Genomic DNA, 27,142 nt, shown 5'->3' with positions numbered 1-27,142 from the left:
CTTCCTCTAAAGCTCTGGTCAGCTAAAATACTGCCTCCAAAAATGTCACAGATGATTCAAGATTATTCTCTGCAGCTGTCTGAAATCTTGGCAAACTATCAGTAATTGGGTCATGACAGCTAAAAGTTCCAGTTGGATTGAAATAACTGAAGTCCCACATCCGATACCATCAGAAAAGGGACAGGACTAAGGTCGGAAATCCAGACTAATTTTGAAAGTGAGCTGATTAGTTTCCTTTAGTTTCAAGGTCATACAATGGAATTCTTACCACTGGTTTTTTCAACATCAAAATGTGATGGGTAAAAAAATCTGACAGCCTTATTTTCATAAATTTAATGTATTAAACTATCAAAGTGTCTCTCAACTAGGAAAATGCTAACTTGGGTTAGAACAATAACATATTTTAACACAGCTGTCTCCTAAGCAACTTCATGGAAAACTCATTCTCTGGTATAACATGTATTACTTGAGAAAAGAAATTCCATAATCAGGAATGTTTGGGAAATGTTGGGTAAAAGAAATCTAAACTACTTTCTTTAATACAAGACTTCTCAAAACTGCTAACAGGCATTGAAACATCAATACAAAATGTACGGAATATGTAGCATTTGCCCAGTGTATTTTAGTACCAAATCTTTTATTTCTGCAACTCACAGGATTAGTTTTCAAGGAAGATATCTGGAAACAATCTGACCCAATACTGTATTTCTGAAAGTCCTGTTATGGGGTGTTTTGGGTGAGACAACAAAATTTTTCTCCTTAACATCAACTGCTCACCTTAACATTAATTACAAAAGGGTAGAGGTTATAATTTAAAATATACATGATGCATGAAGTTCACATGCCTAAATATAACTGTTTTATTATTTATAGAGGCATTAATAAAAAGATATTTCACTCTTAAGCCAAGGATCTGTGTAATACTGGTGAGAGACAAAATGCTAATCCACATTATCACTAAACGTTTAAAATGAGGTGTTGTCCCCAAAACATACTATTTAGCCTGGAAGTGGGTCTGGCAGTGGCGGACTGAAGTGAAGCTGGCAGGATCTCCGATTTGATGGTTACGCTGGTGACCGCACCATCCATTCTGTCTGTCTCACATAAGCCTGGCAACTGTGCTGCCTTCTCCAGTGTGGGCAGTAACTGATCAAACTGGTCAAGGTCAGCTGTAAACTAAGAATGGAAACCAAAGTTAGAGGACATATATTCTATACTTACACCTGAAACAACGCAGAAAAAAGGCTGCTTCTTTAAACTATGAATTCAGTGTGACTTTGAGAGAAGAAAGAAAGAAGAAATAATTAGAATGATTGGGGCTACCTGGAAATTACACGAGCTAACTATTCCATGGGGGAAAATATTTGGATGCTTCTGATATAGTATTCATATACTGCAGGATATAAATAATATACATATATTCGGCTACTATATCTTGGTATAAAAATCTATATATAAAAAAAGATTGGACTGGAAAAAAGTGTCAGTAGTACTGTGTTACGATGATGGCATTATTATTGATTTTTTCCTGTCATATTTTTCAAAATTTCATAAAATGACTTACTTTAAACTTACATTGATTCAACTTTTTTTGAGATCGAGTCTCGCTCTGTCGCCCAGGCTGGAGTGTAGTGGCTGGATCTCAGCTCACTGCAAGCTCCGCCTCTCGGGTTTACGCCATTCTCCTGCCTCAGCCTCCCGAGTAGCTGGGACTACAGGCGCCCACCACCTCGCCTGGCTAGTTTTTTGTATTTTTTAGTAGAGACGGGGTTTCACCGTGTTAGCCAGGATGGTCTCGATCTCCTGACCTCGTGATCTGCCTGTCTCGGCCTCCCAAAGTGCTGGGATTACAGGCTTGAGCCACTGCGCCCGGTCTTGATTTAACTTTTTTATAATTTAAAAAAGTTTGGGAAACTTTTTCATAAATTATGTATCAGCTTTAAAGATATCAAAAAGATTACTTCCCACTTAAGGACTTAACAGTATAAGAAACATATCTTTTAGAATAGATAGGGAGGCCGGGTGCAGTGGCTCACACCTGTAATCCCAGCACTTTGGAAGGCCGAGGCAGGTGGATCACCTGAGGTCAGGAGTTCGAGACCAGCTTGGCCAACGTGGTGAAACCCTGTCTCTACTAAAAATACAAAAATTAGCCCAGCATGGTGGCGTGTGCTTGTAATTCCAGCTATTAGTGGGGCTGAGGCAGAAGGATCGCTTGAACCTGGGAGGCGGAGGGTGCAGGGAGCCAAGATCGTGCCACTGCACTCCAGCCTGGGCTACAGAGCAAGCCTCCGTCTCAAAAAAATAAATAAATAAATAAATAAATAAATAAAATAAATACAATTAAAAAAAAATTAAAATACAAAAAAATTAAAATACAATTAAAAAAATTTAAAAAAAAAGAATAAATAGGGAGTTCCTAAATCTGTCTTAGGTTATGTAAAGAAGAAAACTGGCCTTTATTTCACAATATTGCTATATTATGATTACTTTTTGGGTTTCATTATCTAGTTCAACTAAAATTTTTGTTTCTAGAGTATATAAACAGAACTAAATGTATGTATTTAATTATATTTCTGAGGTCTGGGCACTGTCACATTTAGCAGTAGTTCATTCATTTTTATTGCTGAATTAGTGTCCCACTGTATGAATATGTTACAACATAATTATCCACTCTATTGTGATGGATTTTTGGGTTGCTTCTAGTTTTTGGTTGATATGAATAAAGCTGTTAAAAACATTTGTGAACATGTCTTTTGTCACACATGTGCAAAAAGCATTAACCATAAAGGAAAAGATTGACAAACTGAACTATATTAAAGTGAATAACTTCACTTCATCAAAAAGTGCCAGTAAGAGAATGAAAAGGTAAGCCTTAGCATTGAAAAGATATCTGCAAATATATGTCCAATAAAGAACTCATACATAAAGAACTCTTAAAAGTCAATAAGCAAAATAAAAACACATTAAAAAATGGTCAAGAGACTAGACTAGGCAATTTACAAAAGAAGATATCCAAATGACCAATGAATATTTATCAGGGAAATGCAAATTAGAATACACCCTCAGAATAGCTGAAAATCTAAAATATGGATAATATCATGTATTAACAAGGACTTAGAGCAACTAGAAAAAATACTGATACACTAGGAAAACTGGCATTATCTACGAAAAAGGACATATGCGTATCTTATGATCTTGTAGTTCTACTCCTAGGAATCAATTCAACAGAAATACATGCACATGTGCACAAAACAGATGCACCAGAACTGAACACAATGGCATTATCTTATAAACCTTTTCCTTTTAAAGTTAGTATACTTATTATTTAATGCTGTTTTCTGCTTAAAAATTAGTTTCATTGTACCAAGAAACATGAGACAGCCTTATCCTCAAAGAACACACATGTACAGAACCAGTCAAAATAGTGTTACTACAAATAGTAAACAGAGACCATATGAAGCACTACAAGAGGACAGAGGCAGCAAATGTCTAACTAGGGATACTTGGGGAAGGCTTTATGCAGATGTTATTTGAATTGGTTTGTGAAGGATGAATAGAAGTTCAGTGGGCACAGAAGGAAGAGCAAGGCAGAATATGTTTAGAAGAGAAATGGCTTATTCTAGGAATGACAAGGATTTCCATCTGCCTAGAATGCAGTATTCCTGAGGGAAGAGAGTGACTCTTGTGAGATGACAGCAGAAAACTAAGCTGATTCAAGAAACCGAAGGACCTATGCATACTAAGTGTGACTCATGTTTTAGAACGGAGTCTTGTGGATAAACTGCTTTGTACATACATTGTCTGCTGATGAATGAATGTCTATATTCTGTCTCTAAATAAGGTGAAAACTCCTAGGAAGGGTCATGTTTTTTTAAAACTATATTCCTTCAGAGTCCATAAGCAATTATACAATAAATGAAGATACCTGTTTACTTTTACGCCAGTTTCACCCCATCCTAAACATAAAGGTTTCTAATCCATAACAACTTATGGAAAGGTTTGTCTTTATTTACGTCTGTTTCAGGTCATGTTTTGTAAGGGCAATATTCTGTTACCCGGAATATTCAAGTCCCTATTCTCTGATGGTTGAGGGTGGTCAGAATCAGATGAAAAGGAAAACAGCCTTAGGAAATGCTTCAAAGGAAATAAAAAACAAGCCAGACTAGGTAACCTTGTCCACCTCCTTACATTTCTCTCCCACTTCATTTACATCAGAGGTTCCCAAACTTAGGTTTGGTTCCTAGGTTTTATTCCTAGAGAGTTACATTCAATAGGTAGGGATGGGAAGAAGGGGCAGGGAAGGTATTTTAAAAAAGGTCTAAAGATGTGAACTCTGATTTTACAGAGAAAGAAAAATCTCCTTTTTTAGAATTCTACATTAAAACTGTAGCCTTCTGAAGTTCTAAAGAAAACTTTTGAGGGCATGTTGTGATCAATTATTGATACTAACTTCTTAATACATGCCCAATGGATAGGAAAAAACATAGTATGAATTCATATCTGGTCTATAGATGGAATAGAATAAATGAAAAAAAAAATTACTAGGAATGGCCATTCTGTGAAGCAAGCAGTTACCCACCTGGCTCTGGGCCTCCAGTTTTATTTCCTCAGGAGTGGGTTTGGTCATTGGGGTTGGGTTTGTATTACAAGGATCCATCTGTTCTTTCTTTTCCACTTTCACCTTTACATCATCCAGGCTTAGGTTTGGAGTTGATCTTAAATCTTTCTCATCTTTATCTAAAAGATAGCGTAGGAGCTGATGGTCTTTTGATTCTTTTTTCTTTGAAGCATCCAGCTCTAGTTTTATACTGGAGTTTCCTTGTACCTGTCCAGTCACTGACACAGAAGTAGATGCACTGTCCTTTTTATCAGGCTCGACAGACAAAGTGGTGATATCTGAGGGGCTACCCTCCTGTAAGAGCCGGTGCAGAATTTTATGCCGCTCTGTCAGTGAGCTATGAGAGGAGGGACAAGAACCTCCTGAAGAGTTAGCAGAGGCAGAGTTGGAAGTGCCTGTGCAAGACAGGACATCTTTGCAGCTTGTGTCTATATCAGCATGCCGTAACTGCTGTTCGGCAGTTGTCGTCAAAAGCTGCACTAGTTTGTGACTGGTTTGAGAGTATTTACTGTCTCCATCTGAAAGTCTGTCATTGTTATGCAGAAGCCCTGAATCCAGAGGTTTGCCATCACTAGAGCTGTTGTCAGATTGAATCATTTCATTTAAAATGGATGCAATCTCTTTGTTATCTTTGGACTCAGCTTTTGCTGGTTGTATATTTAATCTGCTAGGTGAATTCTGTGAGCTCATCTGCCTGAGGACTGGAGAATTGGCAGAGAAGCCAACGGAGTTATTGGGTCCTTCATTCATACCCTGTAAAGATGTTACTGGGATGTTTGAATAAGATCGGTTAGTATTATTATTACAGGCACTACTTGTCATGCCAACAGGAGAGCTTAATGTCGAAATATTAGGAGGAAAGGAATTGTTTGGCATTCTGGGCCTTGTTGTCAATCCAGAAGTAACCTGTCTCCTTGGAGACATGAACTGTGCTAGGGATATTCCTGTACCTTCCATAGGAGAATTATTGAGGTTTAAAGAGGGATTACTGCTCTGTGAACTGGCCTGTCCTTGGTTTAAGGCAACATTGGCTACAATCTGACTTCCAGGTGAGCATCCGAAACTTCCTTGGCTGTTACTAGAATTACTATGACTGCCGCTATGAAGGTCTGAGCTCTGCTGGCGGTTTATTCTGGTGGATACCATGTTGCTGTTGGATGGTGGCAATGTGGATGAACGAGCCACACCATGAGCTGGAGAGATACTAGGATTGACCGAGGGGTTTACTCGGGGAATTGACATTCCAGAATTAGTGTCATCTTGAGGAGAAAGCCCACTGTGCTCCCTGGGGGAAAAAGACATTATTATTCAAACATCTTCATTTGTTTCTATTAAAATATTTTCATGAAACGTATTCTAAAACAAGATCATTGATCTCATTAATATTGCAAGCTATCAAGTAAAGAGCTTCTGTATCATCTTAAATTAAGAAAAAAGTTCCTTAAACTAAGAAAAAATGACTGTAAAATATTAGCACCACTTAATAAGAAATAATGCTTATTGACTCTTACATTTGATAAGGGTCTCAGTTATATGTAAAATAAATTTTTCTTGGTTTTGGAAAAAATCCAATATATGTTCTTTTAAACAATTTCTAAACTTAATATACACAATTAACATTACAATAATTTTTTGGTTGAAAAAGAAACTTCTCACACACCTCTGTTTATAAAGCATTTATTTATGACTCCTGTTACAGCTTTTAAGTATTTCAACTCCAAAGAGGAAGACTGGGTAAGGAAAATACTGTGTCACTGATGTAAAAATTAAAAAGAGTGATATGCAGACATAGCAGATGTTTTGAAAGAGAAATCACAATATGAAAAAAAGAACTGTGCTAATTCCACTCACAAGCATAATTTAAACTAAAAGTAGAAAAAAACAGAATACTGAATTCAGGTTTTCAGTGAGTTTTTTACTCAAATTCATAATTATGACAACAGATTTGTGACTGGCATTACCATGTTCCAATAAGCAAATACATTAGATGAGAAAAAGATGAAGTGAGGGGAAATGTCTTTGTTTTTAATGCTACATTTTAACCACTGTAAATGTAGGATTTCTAATAATTCATAGGATAAAAGAATAGTTTCAAGAATTTACCATATATCAGTGTAAAACATACTTAGAGGGGAACAAATTAGAGGCAATGGCATTCAAAAATCAAGTTGATAGTTTAATGATTTGTAATTTCTGTGAGAAATTGTCAACTTGAACTCAGGAGCCACCAAGTATGCCAAAATGAAAATAGAGCACTTTCAAAAATAAAAATAAAAATAACAATGTTAACAAACTCTGAAATCTCTTATAAGATTCACATATGGAATGTTGTAAATTTTTAGCCATCTTTTTGGTTTTACCCTCTAAAAAGCATATTTTCACCCTCCGCTTTCCTACCTCCCTTTATGAACAACAAAGCTATTACATGATAAAACTATAAAACCCAATATGGATATATTGATTATATATACTCATCACACTAGTTTTATGCCTAATTTAGAATATCCGCTTTCTAGCCATCAAGAGTATAAAAAATTTCTCTAATAAGAGATATGTGAACTGGCTTATTTCATATGAAGCTCTCCAAATAAGTAGTACCTGTCGATGATATGAATTCCCATGATGAAAGGCTGCATGTCTGGACTTTGAGGGTAGCAAAGTTTACACTTGGTGTGGGCGCTAAGCATTGTCCCATCATTCAATATGAATCTATAGGAGGGGCTGGAGGCAGTGCCACGAGTCATCACTGTTTCAAACAAAAGAGAAACCTAGTTAAAATTCTGATACTTATACGCTGGCTTTAAGTTACCAGGCTTTATTTCTACTTAGAACCTCATTTTAAATGCCCTCCCAACTGCTGACTGCTTAGACTCAGAATAAAGAATAGTTCAGACAAAGCAGATATCTGAGGGGGAAAGATGATTCCAGTTGAAATATACCACTTGATGACAGGGTTTAATTGAGTCATAGTTGAATGGGTGCCTCCTCACGTAAGTTAAAATTATGAGGAAACCCTAAATCTGGGAAACAACAACTTTAATCTTTTTATTTTTTTTTTTCTTTTGAGACAGAGTCTCGCTCTGTCACCCAGGCTGGAGTGCAGTGGCACCCACTGAAACCTCCGCCTCTGGGGTTCAAGCAATTCTCCTGCCTCAGCCTTCTGAGCAGCTGGGACTACAGGCGCCCACCACCATGGCTAATTTTTGTATTTTTAGTACAGGCAGGGTTTCACCATGTTGGTCAGGCTGGTCTTGAACTCGTGACCTCAAATGATCCATCCACCTTGGCCTCCCAAAGTGCTGTGATTACAGGTGTGAGCCACCATGTCTGGCCCAACCTTAATCTTTCTCTATACTGGGGGCAGCTCTTCAAATTTATTAAGTCTCCATTAAAAATACCAGAAAATACTTTTCTCTCCTCTCACTCTCAGTATTACCTTTAACAAGTTTGTTTTCTCTTTTGCTGGTTGATTTTTTTAATAACAGCTCTACTAAGATATGACTCACACAGCATAAAATTTATTCTCTAAGTTTTGATCAGCTTATAGAGTTCCTTAACTAATATTCAAATTTAAGTTTTCACTCAGGAATGTGAATCACTAAGGTCCCATTCGACAAGTTATTTATAAATATGTGTAAAATCTGTGGACTATTTTTAATGTTTGAATTTTTAAAGTTTAGTAAGCAAATTAAGATAAAGCCAATGGTTATTAGTATAAGGAACAAAAACTAAGTTAAGACAGTCAAGTCACTTTATAAGCAGCATAATTTACTTTTGGCTTAAAGCTTTACTAACAGCAGAAAAAATTCTAACCATGTAAGTATTTATTAAATATGTAAAGGCTATGCCAGACTATTATGTAATAAAATATCACTGATGTTTTGATAATACCATATAATTCTATTTTAAGAAAGATTGAGTACTACCACAAATGACTATTATAATTTAGCCTGTGATAAATGTTAGTCCAATTTTTCAAAGACATTTCAGAAGGGGCTTTGATTACATTTTAAAGGACATGAGAAAGAGGCTTAAAATTACTAATTAATAAATAATTTTTGAAGTTACATGTTACTTGAAGTAAACAAGACATGTTCTATTTTATTGTCCCGTGTATACAGTACCAACTGAAAAAGGTATAGTTTGTTATAAATCTATATCATAATATATCTGCCTAAGTACCAAAACCACAATATAAATCTAATTGAAAGGATAAGACTTATATCTAACCAACCACATTCTTTACACACCTGGCAAATTTCAGCTAAATCACTGGCATAGTTACTAAATATAATGTATCTAAACTAGGAAAAATTTCGAATTTGGGGAAGCTTATTAATTTAATACAAGATAATTACCACACTTCATGTTTTGAAATTAGATTACTTGTTTTGGATGAGAATGTATGGACTAAGATTTGGCATTTTATAATTCATTCAGCCATTCTTGGAAATGAGAAAAAGGCAATATCTAATATGGTAAAACTTCAATTAATTAGAACTCAGTAAGACTCTCCAGTTAACTAAAATTCTGGTGCTTAATTGTTCAGATGAAGCGGTCAAAGGAAGGCAGCATAAATCAATGAAAAGAGTAAGAGCCTAGGAGTCAGATTCAGGCTTGACCTCTCACTGTCATTTACAAGTTTAAGACTTAATGCAAATTAATGTTCACCCATCTCAGTCAACTCATTACTAAAACTGAGCCAATAACATTGTAAAATAATATCTAGCATGGAGCCTAGCATAGAGTACATAGCAGGTATTGAACGAATATTTCCTCAATAAACATCAGAGGGAAAAAAAACCCAACAAATATGCAGCTTCCAAAGTACTTATGTTCTGAGTTACACACATAATCAATCCCTAGACACCATTTATGGCAACAGCTTCAACTCTGTCTAGCAATCACTAATACTTTGAATTAAGAGATGAGTAAGGTAGCCACAGCTCTTCACAGAGTTGGTTCAATAAACATTTGCTCTACACATCAAATTTTCCCTTTAAGTGGGTTTCAAGGTTTAGTTTTGGAATTTCATTTTGTTTATAGGTCCTGGCCTAGTTTTCTGACCTAATTTTGTCATCTTTATAGCTAGTATTTTGATCTCTGATTCCTGTGTTCATTTCTAAACTTTTTAGAACACTTAGCGGGGAAAGATATTATTGAAGGACTATTATTGACACCTCAGAATCCTTCCAAAAAAACTTTTAACATGACAGCTGTCCCCCCCATCAAAATAGGCCTCAACAGAGCCACAAAGCAAAAGAAACATTAAAATTTCCCTGGTTACAGCAGCTGTAGAAGCAAAGCTTTTTGGGTTTTTGATCCCTCCCAATTTGGTGGCGAGATAACCTCAAACAAGCATGCCTTACGGATATTAACAAAAAAGGTAAAAAATGTGTGGCAAGGTACTATGGGTCAATGCTGGTACAGGTTTATTTTTCTTTGTGGTAGTCACCTAAACATATGCAGAAAAAGAGAAAGAATTAAAAAATTGTTGTGAGGTACAGAAAAAATAATTACCCCTAAATGTTCTAAAATTCTCAATCACCAATGAGCAAATTCTATTTATTATATCAAAATCACTAACAGGACAGTAAACTCACATTTTAAATATTTTTAACAAAGTTTGACATAAAAAGATTTTCAGTTAATTGTCACATGGACCGTGGACTTAACCACATTACGCAAGTCTCAAAGAACATTCTAATTAATCATTGATATGGGTACTTTATGTTGTATAGCAATGCTTCCAAACTTAATACCATAAACCCCTTCCAGCTTTGACTCATGATATACTTTCTTCTTTTTTGGGACAGGGTCTCATTCTGTCACCCAGGCTGGAGTGCAGTGGCATGATCTCGCCTCACTGCAACCTCCGCCTCCCGGGTTCAAGGGATTCTCCTGCCTCAGACTCCCAAGTAGCTGGGATTACAGGCTCACGTCACCAGGCCCGGCTCATTTTCGTATTTTTAATAGGATGGGGTTTCACCATGTTGGCCAGGCTGAGCTCGAATTCCTGTGCTCAAGTGATCCTCACACCTCAGCCTCTCAAAACACTGGGATTACAGGCGTGAGCCACCATGCCTAGCCTTAACTATATTTTTTAAAAGATGAAAATAGCTTTATTTTAATATAAAGTTAATAGAGAGATGAACAAAGAATAAGTAAAGTCATTTGTAATTCCATCATGCAGAGATAATCAGTTAAAATTTTGTTAATTTTCCAGAATTGGATAAATAGATATCCAAAAGTGAGATCATATTATATATGCTGTGCTCTCTTGGTCTACTTTTTTTTTGTTTTTTGAGACAGTGTCTCACTTTGTCACCCAGGCTTGAGTGCAGTGGCATGATCAAGGCTAACTGGTCTTCACTTCCTGGGCTCAAGCAATCCTCCCACCTCAGCCTCCCGACTAGCTGGGACCATAGCTGTGTGCCACCATGCCTAGCTAATTTTTGTATTTTTATTTTTTGTAGAGATGAGGTTTCACCATGTTGCCCAGGCTGGTCTTGAACTTCTGGACTCAGGCAATCTTCCTGTCTCAGCCTCCCAAGGGCTGGGATTACAGGTATGAGCTACTGTGTCCAGCCACCTACTTTTTAATATAACAATATATCGTGGATATTTCAAAGACAAGAAAAGATGATCCATCATTATATGTATGTAAACAGAACTTTCATACAACTAGTTTCTAGGTTGTATAGCCTGACATTTCCCATGACTACTATCTAACTGCTGATAGATGTGCTCCAAGAAAAAGTATTCTGTGAAAAAAAAAGTCTCAGTAACAAAATTTAAAAGGTATTTTTATTGTAGAACTTCTCAGAAACTTAAATACCTTAAATATATCTTATAAATCCCCTAAAGTGGGATTACACATAAAACATCATTTCCTAGTTATAGTTATTAAGTTTGTGGAACCTAGGTTCATATTTTACAAACTTCTCTGTAAGTAAACACCTTAGACTATAGACTCTGATTCAGTAGTCTGGGGTCCAGAAATCTAGTTTAACAACTGACCCAGATGAATCTATCTTACCAGGGACCTTGGGAAGCACCATGACCTAGATATTTCTTTAAAGTAATAGTTTTGAATTGAACAGAACCTGGGAACTTTTTCCAAACTATACATACTTGAATGGATCTTCTCCTACTTTAAAAAGTTCCTCAAGTGATCCTGATACCTATTTCTCTCCAATCTCAATGTAAAACCATGGCTTTAATCTAATTTATGCTAGGTAGTTCCCAAATATTCTTTGACTGAAATGTGTTTTCAAACTTGATTCTGGAAAATATAATAGTAAATTCCCTTTGACAGCAGTTCATGAGTTGACTTTGTCAAGAGCAGCTAAAAAACTAAACTAAAACTAGAAATTTTAATGCATATTAGGATTTTGGACTAATTGCTGCCATCAAAGAGTTAATGGGCAGGAAAAAAATGGGCAGGAAAAAAAGACAACAAAAAATGGAGGACAAACTTTTCCTGCCTAAATATCATTCACTATAAAGTTCTACACAAAATCAAGAAGATGGTACATAATTTGTTTCACTCTTTTTATACTGTCCTAAGTGAAAAGGCAGCAAGAAAACTGTAAATGCAAACAACAGCTCTCTCCAATCTTGATGGATCAATGGTTGTCAAACTTAAGCATTATTATTATTATTATTTGTTATTATTTTTTTTGAGATGGAGTTTCGCCTTGTTGCCCAGGCTGGAGTGCAATGGTGTGACCTCAGCTCACCGCAATCTCCACCTCCTGGGTTCAAGCGATTCTCCTGCCTCAGTCTTCCAAGTAGCTGGGACTACAGGAATGGGCCATCATGTGCGGCTAATTTTGTATTTTTAGTAGAGATGGGGTTTCTCCATGTTGATCAGGTTGGTCTTGAACTCCTGACCTCAGGTGATCCTCCTCGGCCTCCCAAAGTGTTGGGATTACAGGCGTGAGTCACTGCGCCTGGCCAACTTAAGCACTATCTTTAAGGTTTGTTAAGATATCTGGGCAGGCCTTCATCTGATATTTTAATTCGGCAGGTCAATAGCTTTAACAGGTGATTTTCATGACAGTGTTTCATTGACCACATTTCTCATATCTGGCTAGATACTGCTGAATAGAAAATATCAGAAAAGGCTGTGCTCAATCCACAAAACCTGTTTGTCAGGTTGTTTAGAATCTCCAAAACACTAGATTCAGTCATGTGAACTTTGAACAACTTAATTCTAAGAAAAATACAAGTTATTTCTATTGAAGATTTTTTTTCCTAAAAAATGTAGAATGAGGGAACATTAAAAAATGACTAACGGGGAAGAGGTATTGGATTATACTTACATTTCTTTACATTTTACTCTAAATTATTTCAGTTTATATATTAATGACAAACTAGTTACTTATTATACTTTAATCAATTTGTTTTATGGCCTAGTCACATCTATGGGGAGCCTAGCCATTTGGATAATGAGACAAGCCAGATCTGCTTTGCCTTGGTGAAAATGTACATAAGTTATAGGCAAATAAATTAAATCTTTTAAGAAAAGCCTTGGAAGGCCCAACTTAAGGCAAAAATCAAAAGTACCATATACTTGAGAACTTGAGGCAATGAGTGGAGACAGTGCTGAGTCCCAAACCTACGCAAAAGTCAAGCATCACTCTTGGCAGAGGAAATCACAAAGTTCACATCCAATGGACGGCATTAGTTACTTATTGTAATGGTTTCCAAACCTGGCTGCCCTTCAGGATTGCCTGGGAAACTTTTAAAAAATACAGATTCTTGGCTCTACCCAGTGAAATACAATCTTATGGGGTGGTATAAGTCTAGTAAGGAGCCCACTAGAGAACCACTAGTCTGTACAAAGCTGTTCCAGAAATACCTGGATTGTGATATTTATATAGATACTTCCTGGAAAAAGAAAAAAAATCAAACTACTTTCTCCATATATCACTAGGAAGCAGTTGACCTGAAATGTAATGAATGGAAAATCATATATAAACTTAGGAAATCTAATGTTATGGGAAAAATGTTAAAATTAAGACTGATGAAATAATAATATTTTTAAATTGTTTTTCAGGAAAAGCCATACAACGAGATTCTTACAAAAGAAACTATCTAGAGATTAGAGAATAAATTTCATTGGAAAAAGAATGTTAGGCTACCATAATTAAACGACAATATTTTTAAAGTATATCAAAGCCATTTAATTCTGAACTTCTGTAAACTTTCTGGCCTTAACTCTCAAATAACTTTTCCCACCTTTCCTGTAGTACTGTTAAGTTTCCTAAGGGCAGGTAATATACGTATCTTATACTTCCATGATACTTACTAAGACCCAGCAGCTATGCAATAATTAATAATTTCACAGGATGTATTTTTTGGCTTGAAATTTCAACCTGAGTCAAGAGATACAGGTTCTGCAACAGTCATGAAGTAAACATGCATGACACTGATCTCTGTATTATCCAGAAGGCCTTTAACATGCTTGTTCTGCTGGGAATGATCTTTGAGAGCCAAACAAAGTATTATTTATTCTCTGAAGTCATCCTTGATTCTTCAAGTCAGAATAAATTTTTTTCTTATTTGGTTATGGTTCTATCATATCCCATGTCAAACTGATCTTTAGGGTTGCCATATATTTTCCTATTGTATTATAAGCTCTTTAAGGGCAAAACTTTCTTTCTTAGTCATCACTGTACCCCTGGCACCTTATATAGTGTTCTATGTATGTTGGGAACTTGATACGTGCCTGCTGAATGAATGAATGAATGAATGAGTGACCACCACACAACATCCTATTCTTTAGAACATGTATCCCAAATTTCAGAACCACTCATGAATTACTTTTGCTTACCCATTTCTTCCTTTCCTAAAACTGATTATTGCAAAAACTATAATTTGGAGAAAATACTTATCAAGCCATAAGTTCTATACAAACTATTCAAATGTAAGTAAAGATAAAGGTTAATGAAAATAATTAAGAGAGAAAACTTTACCTTCTTGGAACAGCTGTCTGGCATAAGATGGCTCTCTGCCCTGAGGTTGGAAAAAAGCGTAAATGCACTTCCTCACTAAATCTTCCCAACCAGTTCTGCCAGCAGCTCTCAGGGAACTAGTATCAATAGAGATGATTTTACCTGTACAAAGAACAAAAGTGTACATTTATAACAGCCTCTTTATATAAATCATCCATATTTCAAAACTAACAACTGAGTCTAAGAAATATTCTTTCTTTCCAAATACTCAATAAACAAAAGCAATAAAAAGCACTATTAATTTTTATTACATATAGTTATGAAGTATGTTATTGACATAAATTGTTTTGGTTTTGGAATTGTTACGTCCTAGTATGTCATATTATAAAATTCAATTCAGGTCTAGGATTAAAGTCATACCATAATGACCTGACGCTGCTGAGACTAATGCAGTTCAAACTCCTCTGGCTTGGTCTTTGGATTCTGCTCTCTGTATACTGATGACTGATAGGAAAGGAGAGGTAAAGATGAAGTATATTGCTTGGTTTAAATTAATTTCTAATTACTAAGAGAAGAGAATATGAGAAAAGAAGCAAGGCTTTCCCTCTCTACCCTTTGTTGGGCTGTAGGCAATACTGTATTTAAGACTAAACAAAGACTGAAGACAACAAAAGTTAAATCAGAAAAACGGTAAGTGAGAACATTAAGATTTGCTGGGCAGTATGCACACGGAACACATGCTTTATAAAATTTATAGTGATTCACCATTGTTATCATATTTAAACAAATTTCCTAAATGGCTATGAGAGAATTCAGGTAAGTTATTCCTCAGTTAACAGAGGGCCAATTAATCCAGTTTGTAAATATTAAGACCTGTTTTATCATGTTTTACACAATCTTACAGTCACACAAAATAATACAAGATATATATAGAATATATATATAAATTAAGAATTATATTAATGAGATAAAAACCTGCAAACCCACCACTCAACTTTAGAACTTGACGTTACCAATATTGCTGCATCACATGTGCACTCCTCCCTTGTCACTACCCCCTCTTTAAATTCTCCTGTGAATGGGCATCTAGACTGTTAACAGTTTTTTGCCATTATAGTCAGCACTACTATGAACATCTTTCACATGTTGCATGGTACATGCATTCTCTAGGGTATATACGTAGGAACAGAATTGTTAGATTGTAGGTTATGTGAATGCAACTTTATAATATTAATTTTAAACTGTCTTCCTGAAACTTGTACCACTCTATGCTTCCACCAGCAATGCATAGGAGCTAGTGCTAATCTAACATCCTTTCCATCACTTGTGTTGTCAGGCTTCTTTACGTTTTCAAATTAGTAGGCGAAAAATGCTATCTCACTGTGGTCTAAATTTTTATTTCCCCAATTATTAGAGTTCACCACTAATGTTTCCTCTTCTATGAATGCCTGATTAAACATTTTCCCCATCTTCCCCTTCTTCATACAATCAACTCAAATCTATCATCCAGTTTGTGCCTCTTCATCGAACTAACTCCCTCTTTATATATTTCATTTGGTTTGCTTAGAAATAAAATATTCATTAGACCTTTGTAACTTAGGGTCTTGAATCTGATGTACCCAGTCCTACTTGATCAGGTTATCACCTAAGTCTTGGCATAAATGTAAATAGTAGAAAGAAAATAAACTGAAACTCAAATAAGGGAATTTTGTCATTTAAGAACAGTTTGGGGAAAGCCTGGTGAACACTGTAACTGAAACTATAAAAGATCTTAGATTTTTAAGAATTTTAATAGTTCAACCCTTGTTTCTTATGTCAGAGATAAAAAGTTGGTTATAGCAGGGATTCCACTGCTACATAATCTTCCTATACAAGAATGCGCCTCACAGGCAGTGACTAAGGGAGGCGTGTGCATGTGTGCGTGTTCATGTCAGAGTTGGCCCCACGAGAGGGCATGAGAGTTTAGAGTCTGGGGACTGGCAGGAGAGAAAGTGATTAAGTTATCAGCAATGGTACCAGATGGGTAATGTAATGACTGTCTTAGTGAGGACTCATGAACAGCTTGATTTAGAATACCTCTGCCTACTACAGGAAAGTTTAACCAATCAACCAACCACCAAACAACCAAACAACAATAAAAAATCTTTTTACATTTCCTAGTAAAAGACTTTTTTCTTTTTTTAAGAGATATGGACCATCCCATAAAGAGTTAAAAAGTACCACAAAAACTTAAGAAATGTTTAACATTTATTATACCTATTCTTTTTAGCTAAGTCAATTCTATGATTTATATAATAAAATGTTAGTTTTACATTTTAAGTATATTTTATATTTCCTTGGTATCTTTGTACAATAAGTGTGTACAGTATAGTGATGCCCTTTTAATAGCGCTTTAGTGAAAAGTAACGTAATACAAGAAAGAGCTCCACATTAGGACCTAAAAGTGTCCATTCTCGGCAAAGAGCTGTATGGTTTTGATCAAATCACCATCCCCTCATTTGTAAATCCAGGTTGGATTCTGTGATCTTTGAGGCTGCCTCAAACTATAAAATATATAGTTATTTTATGGCCCAGACGCTAATCTTTTATTTTACACGATTATGGTTATTTTTATATATTTATACATATCACCAGGTATATCTAAAATTTTAACACCTGGGTTCTTAGAAACAAAACTACCACGGATAACACTGTTCCTATGAGAAAATAAAGTCCTTAAAACAATCCAATTTAGAATTCAACTTATAGAAATGCAATATGAGGAAAAGCTGAAACATATTGTTCCTAAATTAGCCTCATAACTTTTAGGCCTTCCTCATCTCTGACATTTTTCTGTGACCTCACAATAACCCTTTTCAACACGTTTTCATTCTGCTATCTCACAAAGCCCTTCTTTGGTTTCTTTTTAGGTTAACTGGTTACTGACCAATTTTCCTTTTCAATGGACTCTATTTTTCCTTCATGCAAAACACTTTCAATTTTCAATAATCTAAAAAATAATTTTTTATATTTAAATAAGAAATTTTTCTTTGGGCACAAACCCACACATCCATAGTAAGCTTATTAAATTTTTCCAGTATTGTTCATGGTAGAGACCGGAAAGGAACACAATACATGGTAGACTCAAAAATGGAATGAAGAAAGGGATGATAATTGATAATTACTATCCTTAGATGCCATCTCTCTGCATTCAGAGACATTCTCTTCACCATTTTCTATTATCTGTGCTAATTTATCCATACTAGTTCTTTAGTAAGAGCAGCTGGAAGTTTATCACTAAAAACACATGCACAAAGCATACAACATTGGAATATTAGATTATTGGGACTAAAAAATGAATATATAATGAAATAGGATCTTATAAAAAGGTGGTAAAAGTCAAAATGTACACTAAAACTAAACTTTCACAAAGCAGAAAATTCAGAAGAAATGATTTTTAAAATCTTAGTCTGCTAGAAAATATACCTCTAATATTTATCTCTATTTTAAAATTAGAGAGGTAAGTGAGATATATGTAACCCTGGTTGTTGTAAAAGCATGCACATACAATGTGTTAGTGTAAAGATAAAATCAAATAATATAAGAAAAATACTTCATCAGCTATAAAGAACAGTAACAATTTGTCCTTGCTGAAAATAAAATCTGAAGTAGGCCTTTAAGAATGCCTTATTTATAGGCAGTCTGTTACTCAGTTTGAGGCTCTCCTGACCTCCTTCTAGCACTTCTAACTTACCTCTCTGTCTTGCTTATCTTTAGACTCCTGCAGCTCTGGTTCCTCAATTAGGAGTACCTGTTCTGCATCAAGACCCTTCGTTGCTGCCCCCCTTCCAAGACCCACACTTTAAATAGTGGGCACCACTTCATCCTTTGGGGCTTAGTATCAGCTCCTCAGACAGGCCTTTGCTGACCAACTAATTTCATAAATCCTCCCTTATACCATTCTCATAACTTTTCCATCATCAAAAATAACACAATTTGTCATTGAATTATTTTTGTTCAACCATATACATCTTGAGGAATCACCTAGTGACAGGCACTTCTAGGGACTCAATCAGTATGGGCTAAATAAATTTAGAGAAAAAGAATTTAAAAAAAAAACAGAAATAGCCAGATACATTTAAGCATAATAGTAAAACTACTGTATTCATATCTATTTTAAATAAATGTATATATATCTACATATTTACATATCTATATCTTCTAAATTTCTTTAAGTATTTTATTCCATGATTATGAAAAATAATTTATAATCAAACAAATATAGGTATATAAAGTTATAAAAAGTGTTCTCTCCAGCACCCTGACCATGATAACGATTATAGTATCTAAGAGCACCATTTAAAATGTTTTCTGTATAAGACTAGGGAGCAAAGCCTAAATCTCATAGAACAGAAAGACATTCTGGATATAATTAAAGGGCAGAGTCACATTATTAATACCTATGGAACATTCTGAACTTTACAATTAGTACCTGTAGTATCTTGCTTGGTCATAAAGGATTCTACACCCGTAATAGCTGGAGGCCGAGGTAATCGCCGTGCAATACAAATCAGACATGACTGGAAATCTGCCCAAAACAAGAAGGGGAAATTGAAGGAAAGAGAGTAGAAAATGGTTTACTTCTATCACTTGCCATTAATGGTTTTCAAAAAAACAATACATGTTACAGGACCTGACATAATATTGAAATCATTCTTATCTAATGTATCTTAGAAATAAACTTGCTGGCAACCAAAAACTGACAGCTCCAGGTAGAGAGTTAGTTGGCACAAACTATTCCTTCCTATTGAATGCTCTTATATATACCAGAGCAGACTGATGCATTTCATGTATGGATAATAACAACTAGAAGTAGTAGTTTTGGTTAGATATAAGTGGCACAGTGTTATTTAAAATACAGTTTTGTAGTCAATTTCTTATATTCACCAGTACTTAATGGCTGCAAAGATTATTCTTATAACCACGGTGTAGATAATTATATGAGAAAAACAACCTTTAACTCTGAAGCACTATTTTGCTCTTGACAGATGACTTCATGTTTTTAGGATATACAATTTTTTCTAAGTCCTATTCCCAAATTTTGTTTTGAGGATGTTAAACACAGTATCACACAGCTAAAAATGAACTTTAATCAAATAAGACTTGGCATGTGTATTTTGTAAAAAGTCTCCAGTTGATTGCCACCTCCATTTCCTGGTGAGACCTGCTACGTATATGGCTTTTTTGCATCTGACTGACTTCTTGTCTACTACCTTCCCTTGTCCTTACTCCAGTTCCCAATTTGTGATTTTCTAAACTTAGCCCAGTCTAAGTTTACATGGAAAACTCATCCACTGTCACATATTTAACTAATTCCATGTTGACACCATGTTCATATTAGAGCTTCAGCATGTTTCCATCTGTTCATAAGTTTTCTCCTTATAAATTACCTTGTATAGCCTGAAAAATGCCAACTCTATTCTCCAATGTTCCCTACACTCTAAACTTGAAACTTTCTAAAAATCAGAGCTGTTCAACAGTCTGCTGCATCTGGTACATTTCCAACTGGCAGCAGTTAGTTACATCTCTTATTTCTAGACAGCAAGTTGGTCTGAATTATTTGACATTTTAGTGGGAATGCCAGCTTAAAACTAAGAATCTGGGGGGCATATTAAAGGAATGATTCTAGATGTAATTATTGTTTTTTAAGTATTAAGAATATATAGCAAATGGAATAGCTACTATGATACATACTATAGTAACCAAAAATACTATCTGAAAAAGGCAGTTTATAATTAATTTCCTCTCCTTTCCTTAAAGTCACAGAAGAAATAAACACTTTAAAATGAACATTTGGCTTTACCTTCTCCATCCTCTTGAATTGATTTTGGCTGTGACACAGTGAAACACTGCATTACTTCATAACGCTGGCAAGCTTCTTGGTTCTCGGTTCCTGGCTCATCTGGAGGGTGAATTAGCATCCTGCAGTTAAAGGTATGGCTGTTTCGTCGTGTTGCCTCTTGAGGCCAAGGAACTCCATTTACTGAGGAAGAAAAATTGATTACGTGCTTGTGAATATGGTGAAAAAGCACAAACTCTGAAGATACAAAAGATGTACTTTAAGCGATCTGCTTAATTAGACACTCAGATTAAAAGACAGACTGACCTCTTCACATCTAACATTATCCTGAGGCAATAGAATACTTATCTCCCTAGCAAATCTAAATGTCTACCAATTAGAAAACTGTAACATTTCCAAGAAAATACATGTGATCTTCCCCTCAAATATTATCATCAAAGACAAAAATTAAAAATTAAAACTTACTAGTCATTTTGCTCAGAATTTTACAGCAGTTAATTAATGAGTTTTTCAGTTGGTTTCCAGTTATACTTTGACAATGAAATGATTCAAAACCACAGGTATATTGATAAGTGGGGTTTTAACTTGGCAATCATGGATTCTTAAGGTTGGCTTTTGTGTGGATGTGCACCTTTCTGGGGGAGATTTCAATTTTCTTAGAGTCTGACTCAAAAAAATATTAAGAATATAGAGCAATCTCAATTTCTCATAACCATTTTCTCCTTGTGCTTTATTTTACTTAACTGGCACAGTTCATATGCTACAATACCTTGGATATAGGGGATAATCAATATTATTATATTAAAAAAATGGCTAAAAAAGGAATGTTACCTGATCCAGTATAGGAAAAATGAATTCAGTTGCAGAAAAGGTATCCATTTCAAGTAAAAACCACTGTGTGGTAGGTCATAATTTCCCAGTCATAGTGTCATGTTTAAATCATGTGGTCATGAGATGATCAGAGGGTTTTTAAGGCTGCCTTTTTTTTTTTCTGAGATGGAGTCTGACTTTGTCACCCAGGCTGGAGTGCAATGGTGCGATCTCGGGTTACCGCAACCTGTGCCTCCTGGGTTAAAGCGATTCTCCTGCCTCAGTCTCCCGAGTAGCTGGGATTATAGGCGTGCTCCAACACGCCGGGCTAATTTTTGTATTTTAGTAGAAACAGGGTTTCACCATGTTGGCCAGGCTGGTCTCAAACTCCTGACCTCATGATCCACCCATCTCGGCCTCCCAAAGTGCTGGGATTACAGGTGTGAGTCACCATGCCTGGCCAAGGCTACTTTTTTACTGTTCCAAACATTTTCCTACCTTAAACTCTCCAGTGACCCTCCTTCCTTTTTTCCATCTCATCCTTTATTAAGTGTTAGAGGAAATCAGGGAAACAAACCCATATTGGAGTAAGAAGTCTTGGGTTCTGCTATTAGCAAGTTCTAAGGTTTGGGTTAATTAATCTTTGATGCTCATTGTCTCATTTTTTGAAATAAAATAATACACTACATTATCTCTAAAGTCATTTATACTTTAAAATTTCATAATAAAATACATAAGATACCTTGATGCTTGATTCAAATATCAGTAGTGATTTTAATAGAAACAATCATTTCAAGTCCCCAGTTACTACAACAAACACATATTACTATTTTCAAAAGGAAATGAAGTTTCTATTCTGTTGGGGGAACAATGTGGAAAATGAAGAGCTATGAATAACATTTTTATATGCATGTCTGGTTTAGTTATATAGGATTTCTGTCCAAGGTCCTCCCCTCCACTTTTGGAGCACATATAGGCTAAAGAGTGGAAGGAAAGGGAAGAAAAAAAGAAAAATGAATGTAAAAACTAGCATATCCATTCATTTTTAAAGCTCTCTTCTCATGTACTGAATAAATGGATTAAGTTGTCTAATTATTAGGAAAACTCTCCAACTAAAGTAAATAGACCCTATGATAAAAAATGGATTTGTGCCAGGCGTGGTGGCTCATGCCTGTAATCCCAGCACTTTGGGAGGCTGAGGCAGGTGGATCATGAGGTCAGGAGATCAAGACCATCCTGGCTAACACAGTGAAACCCTGTCTCTACTAAAAATACAAAAAATTAGCCTGGCATGGTGGCGGGCACCTGTAGTCCCAGCTACTCAGGAGCTTGAGACAGGAGAATGGCGTGAACCTGGGAGGCGGAGCTTGCAGTGAGCCGAGATCGCGCCACTGTACTCCAGCCTGGGCGACAGAGCAAGACTCTGTCTCCAAAAACAAAAAAAAGAAAAGAAAAAAAAGAAAAGGATTTGTTAACACTACTCAAAGAAAGAGATGACACAATCACATGGAAAAATCTCCCGTGCTCATAGGAAGAATAAACATCATTAAAATGGCCATACTGTCAAAGCAATTTACAGATTCAATGCTATTCCTACCAAACTACCAATGACATTTTTCACAGAACTAGAAAAAACTATTTCAAAATTCATATGGAACCAAAAAAGAGCCCAAATAGCCAAGGCAACCCTAAGCCAAAAGAACAAAGCTGGGGACATCACGTTATCTAACTTCAAACTATGTTACAGGGGTACAGTAACCAAAACAGCATGGTACAAAAATAGACGCATAGACCAATGGAACAGAATACCAAGACTAAAAATAGGGCCGCACACCTACAGCCATCTGATCTTTGACAAAGCTGACAAAAACAAGCAATGGGGAAATTGACTCCCTAGTCAATAAATGGTGCTGGGATAACTGAATAGCCACATGCAAAAGATTAAAACTGGACCTCTTTCTTACACCATATACAAAAATCAACACAAGATGGATTAAAGACTTAAATGTAAAACCCAAAACTATAAAAACCTTTGGAAGACAACTTAGGCAATACCACTCTGGACACAGGAACGGGCAAAGATTTCATGATGAAGATGCCAAAAGCGATGAAAACAAAAGCAAAAATTGACAAATGGGACCTAATTAAATGTAAGATCATCTGCACAGCAAAAGAAACTGTCAAGAAAGTAAAGAGAACCTACAGAAAGGAAGAAAATATTTGCAAACCATGCATCTGACAAGGTCCAATATCCAGTATTCATAAGGAACTTAAAGAAATTTACAAGGAAAAAACAACCCCATTAAAAAGTGGGCAAAGGGCATCGACACTTTTTCAAAAGAAGACACACATATGGCCAACAAGCATGTGAAAAGAAGCTCAGTATCACTGATTATTATTAGAGAAATGCAAATCAAAACCACAATGAGATATCATCTCACACCAGTCAGAATGGCTATCATTAAAACATCAAAAAATAACAGATGCTGGCAAGGCTGTGGAGAAAAGGGAATGCTTATAGACTGTTGGTGGGAGTGTAAATTAGCTCAACCATTGTGGAAAGCAGTGTGATAATTCCTAAAAGAACTAAACAGAACTACCATTTAACCCAGCAATCTCATTACTGGATATATACCCAAAGGAACAAAAATAATTCCACCATAAAGACAGATGCAAGTGTATGTTCATTGCCACAGTATTCAGAATAGCAAAGACATGGAGTCAACCTCAATGACCATCAATGGCAGACTGGATAAAGAAAATGTGGTACATATACACCATGGAATACTATACAGCCATAAAAAAGAATGAGACCATGTCCTTTGCAGGAACATGGATGGAACTGGAGGCCATTATCCTTAGCAAACTAACACAGGAACAGAAAACCAAACACTGCATGTTCTCACTTGTAAGTGTGAACTAAATGATGAGAACTCACAAACACAAAGCGGAACAGACACTGCGCCTACTTGACGGTGGAGGCTGGGAGGGGCAACAGCATCAGAAAAAATAATTATTGGGGGCTAAGCTTAGTACCTTGGTTAATATGGTTTGGCTCTGTGTTGCCACCCAAATCTCATCTCAAATTGTAATCCCCACATATTGAGGGAGGGACCTGTAATCCACATGTGTTGAGGGAGAGAGAGGCGAATGGATCATGGGGCAGTTCCCCCCATGCTGTTCTCCTGATGGTGAGTTCTCAAGAGATCTGATGGTTTTATAAGCGTCTGGAAGTTCCTCCTTTGCTCTCTCTCTCTCCTGCCTCCTTGTGAAGAAGGCAATTGCTTTCTTTTCTCCCATGATTGTAAGTTTTCTGAGGCCTCCCCAGCCATGTGGTACTGCGAGTCAATTAAACCTCTTTCCTTTATAAATTACCCAGTCTCAGGGAAGTTCTTTATCACAGTGTGAAAATGGACTAATACACTGGGTGACGAAATAATCTGAACAACAAACCCCCATGACATGAGTTTACCTATATAACACACCTTGCACATGTACCACTGAACCTAAAATAGAAGTTAAAAAAAAAAAGGCTTTAAGTTTTTGTTTACAGCTTGGCTTCGATAAAGTTTACCCTGATCTATTCGGTTATCAGGGACAGTTTCAACTTTCTGAAGGTGTCTACAAAGAAAGCTACTTGCAGAATGTTACTAGAAGAAGAGCTAAATATCTAATCACACTCAGTTCAGGTAAAAGGAATGAAGGTAGAGAAAAGGAAAAGAGGGGGAGGAATGGTTAGGAATTAAGGTAGGATTAAGGAGCGAAGAGAAGAGCAGACAATGATGAAGATGAGAAAGGTGCTTCCTTGAAGTTTAATTTCATGACCTGTTATGGTGGTCAGTATATCTAAATTGTATAAAACACTTTTTGAGATGTGAAAAAAAAAGTTGAAAATAATCACCACAACAAAAGAAACTAAAGTCATTTTGGTAATAATTTACATGTCAACTATCATATCTTCTTAAAACAACAATAATTAACAGCAAGTTCAATTCCAAACTTATAGGCCCCTCAAATATAAGCTGCTAAATATTTTAGGTGATCTTTTTAGATACCCTGATTTCACAAGGTTAGATTGTTTTAAGTTAACTGAACTATTAATAGGTTACCATGACAAAACTTTTTTGAACTTGAATCTTCTTTTAAACAGTAGGTAGCGAGCTACATATTTATGCAAAAAGACAACAGCATCACACACATAAGGTCCCGTATACTCTGTGGAATGGAAACAAGAGGATAGATCTATACTAGAGGTACAAAGCTTCTGACAAAATTCAGTATTTTGTGTGCAGGAGGGTGCAGTTTTCACTATCTAGCTAGAAAGCAACATGCCTAATCTTCACGCAATTCCTTTCTTAACTCACCATATGATTCCTCTTTAAAAGGATAAATGCCACTGATAATGTTTAAAAAACCTAGTCAAACAAACCCAAAGTATTAAAAAATGACTAACAAAAGCCCCCTGTATAGGTAAAAGTAGCAGTTTAGCACTACAGTTTAAAAAAGAAGAACAGGGTCCAGCGTGGTGGCTCACTCCTGTAATCCCAACACTTTCAGAGGCCGAGGCAGGCAGATCACTTGAGATCAGGAGTTCGAGACCAGCCTGGCCAACATGGTAAAACCCCATCTCTACTAAAAATACAAAAATTAGCTGGGCGTGTTGGTGGGCGCATGTAATCCCAGCTACTTGGGAAGATGAGGCAGGAAAATTGCTTGAACCCAGGAGGTGGAGGTTGCAGTGAGCTGAGATCATGCCATTGCACTCCAGCCTGGGTGACAAGAGCGAAACTCTGTCTCAAAAATAAATAAATAAATAAATAAAAAAGAAAAAAGAAAAAACGGAACTATCCTACTGAATGTGATCTATAAAAAAAATTTGCCTCAATTTCTACAGAATAATTTCTATGTGCTTCTAAGAGCACACTATGAAAGGACAAGATTGTCCTTCCTTCACATCAATTTCTAAGCTAAAAGCATAATCAAAACAAGCTAGTAATTGTTAATAATAATGGAAGATCTACCATTCAGAAGTTAAAAGCTCCAAAATATTTAGAAAAAGCCAGTAACAGGAATAATAATAATAGCTAAAACAAAAAGAATTTAATACGAGCCAAGAAATACGCTAATCAACACTTACCCCTTAACCTTCCGATCAAGGATGAGGAGTAGAGGGGTCAAATGTCTTGTCCAAGGTCACACTGCTAATTAAGTAGCAGAGTCAGAATGCACAGCCCATTTCTGTTTTATACCAGAAAGGCTATGCTCTTAAGTACTATCGTGTCTCCATCATTTGAGATATAAATGGTATGAATTTATAAAAAGACTTGCTTTCTAAAATTTCTTTTTTCAAACTTCAAGTTCCAATTTATTAGAATTTCACAAATAAGTCTATGTTCACTAACATCTCATTCTTTGTAATCTTAGCCTTTCACAATATAATCTTTTTATAACCATCTGTGCAAGTATAAGTATATCCATGTACACTTGTGCTTTTGGACAAAATTTCTCACCATACCAGCTTCCCAGCATTCAGATTTTGTTTCTTATAAATAAAATGTTATGCTTAAAAAGTACAGATTTTAGACACTGAAATCTTCTAAATCTGTAAATTCAAAAGCAATTTTAAAAGTTTGACTTTTAACTTTTTTCTTCAAAATTTCTCCTTGGAAATAACAAATCAAAAATAAGAAGGCAGTGCTTTGAATCATGTATATATTTATATAAGGTGAGTACATATATAAATAATGATCCTAAATTTTTCTTCAGATTTCTTCCTTGATAGGTTCTGAATCTTGATTTCATTTTTGTTTTCCCCAGTGGTTGATAATGAAATACACATAAAATGATTCTACTTAGTCTCTTTCCTTAATTTTCTAATACTTTGATTATTCTAATAATAAAGGTTTAAAC

The 27,142-nt window shown here is 35.7% G+C and overlaps 1 protein-coding gene across 8 annotated transcripts in view; it reads right to left on the bottom strand.

Moving 5' to 3' along the window:
• Positions 1 to 27,142, bottom strand: part of NCOA1 (nuclear receptor coactivator 1) — a 279,235-nt gene that overhangs the window by 59,509 nt on the left and 192,584 nt on the right. For all 8 annotated transcript variants that reach the window (XM_031654984.1, XM_031654988.1, XM_031654985.1 and 5 more), the window contains 6 exons: positions 20,426 to 20,605; positions 19,055 to 19,150; positions 14,605 to 14,745; positions 7,220 to 7,367; positions 4,583 to 5,906; positions 996 to 1,176 (listed from right to left, as the gene is read on the bottom strand). In XM_031654984.1, coding sequence (XP_031510844.1) covers positions 996 to 1,176; positions 4,583 to 5,906; positions 7,220 to 7,367; positions 14,605 to 14,745; positions 19,055 to 19,150; positions 20,426 to 20,605 — 2,070 coding nt within the window. The remainder of the gene's footprint in view (positions 1 to 995; positions 1,177 to 4,582; positions 5,907 to 7,219; positions 7,368 to 14,604; positions 14,746 to 19,054; positions 19,151 to 20,425; positions 20,606 to 27,142) is intronic.

This window comes from Papio anubis, chromosome 14 (assembly GCF_008728515.1).
Source record: "Papio anubis isolate 15944 chromosome 14, Panubis1.0, whole genome shotgun sequence".
NCBI classification, from domain to species: domain Eukaryota; kingdom Metazoa; phylum Chordata; class Mammalia; order Primates; family Cercopithecidae; genus Papio; species Papio anubis.
This window is presented reverse-complemented; position numbering and strand designations above follow the sequence as displayed.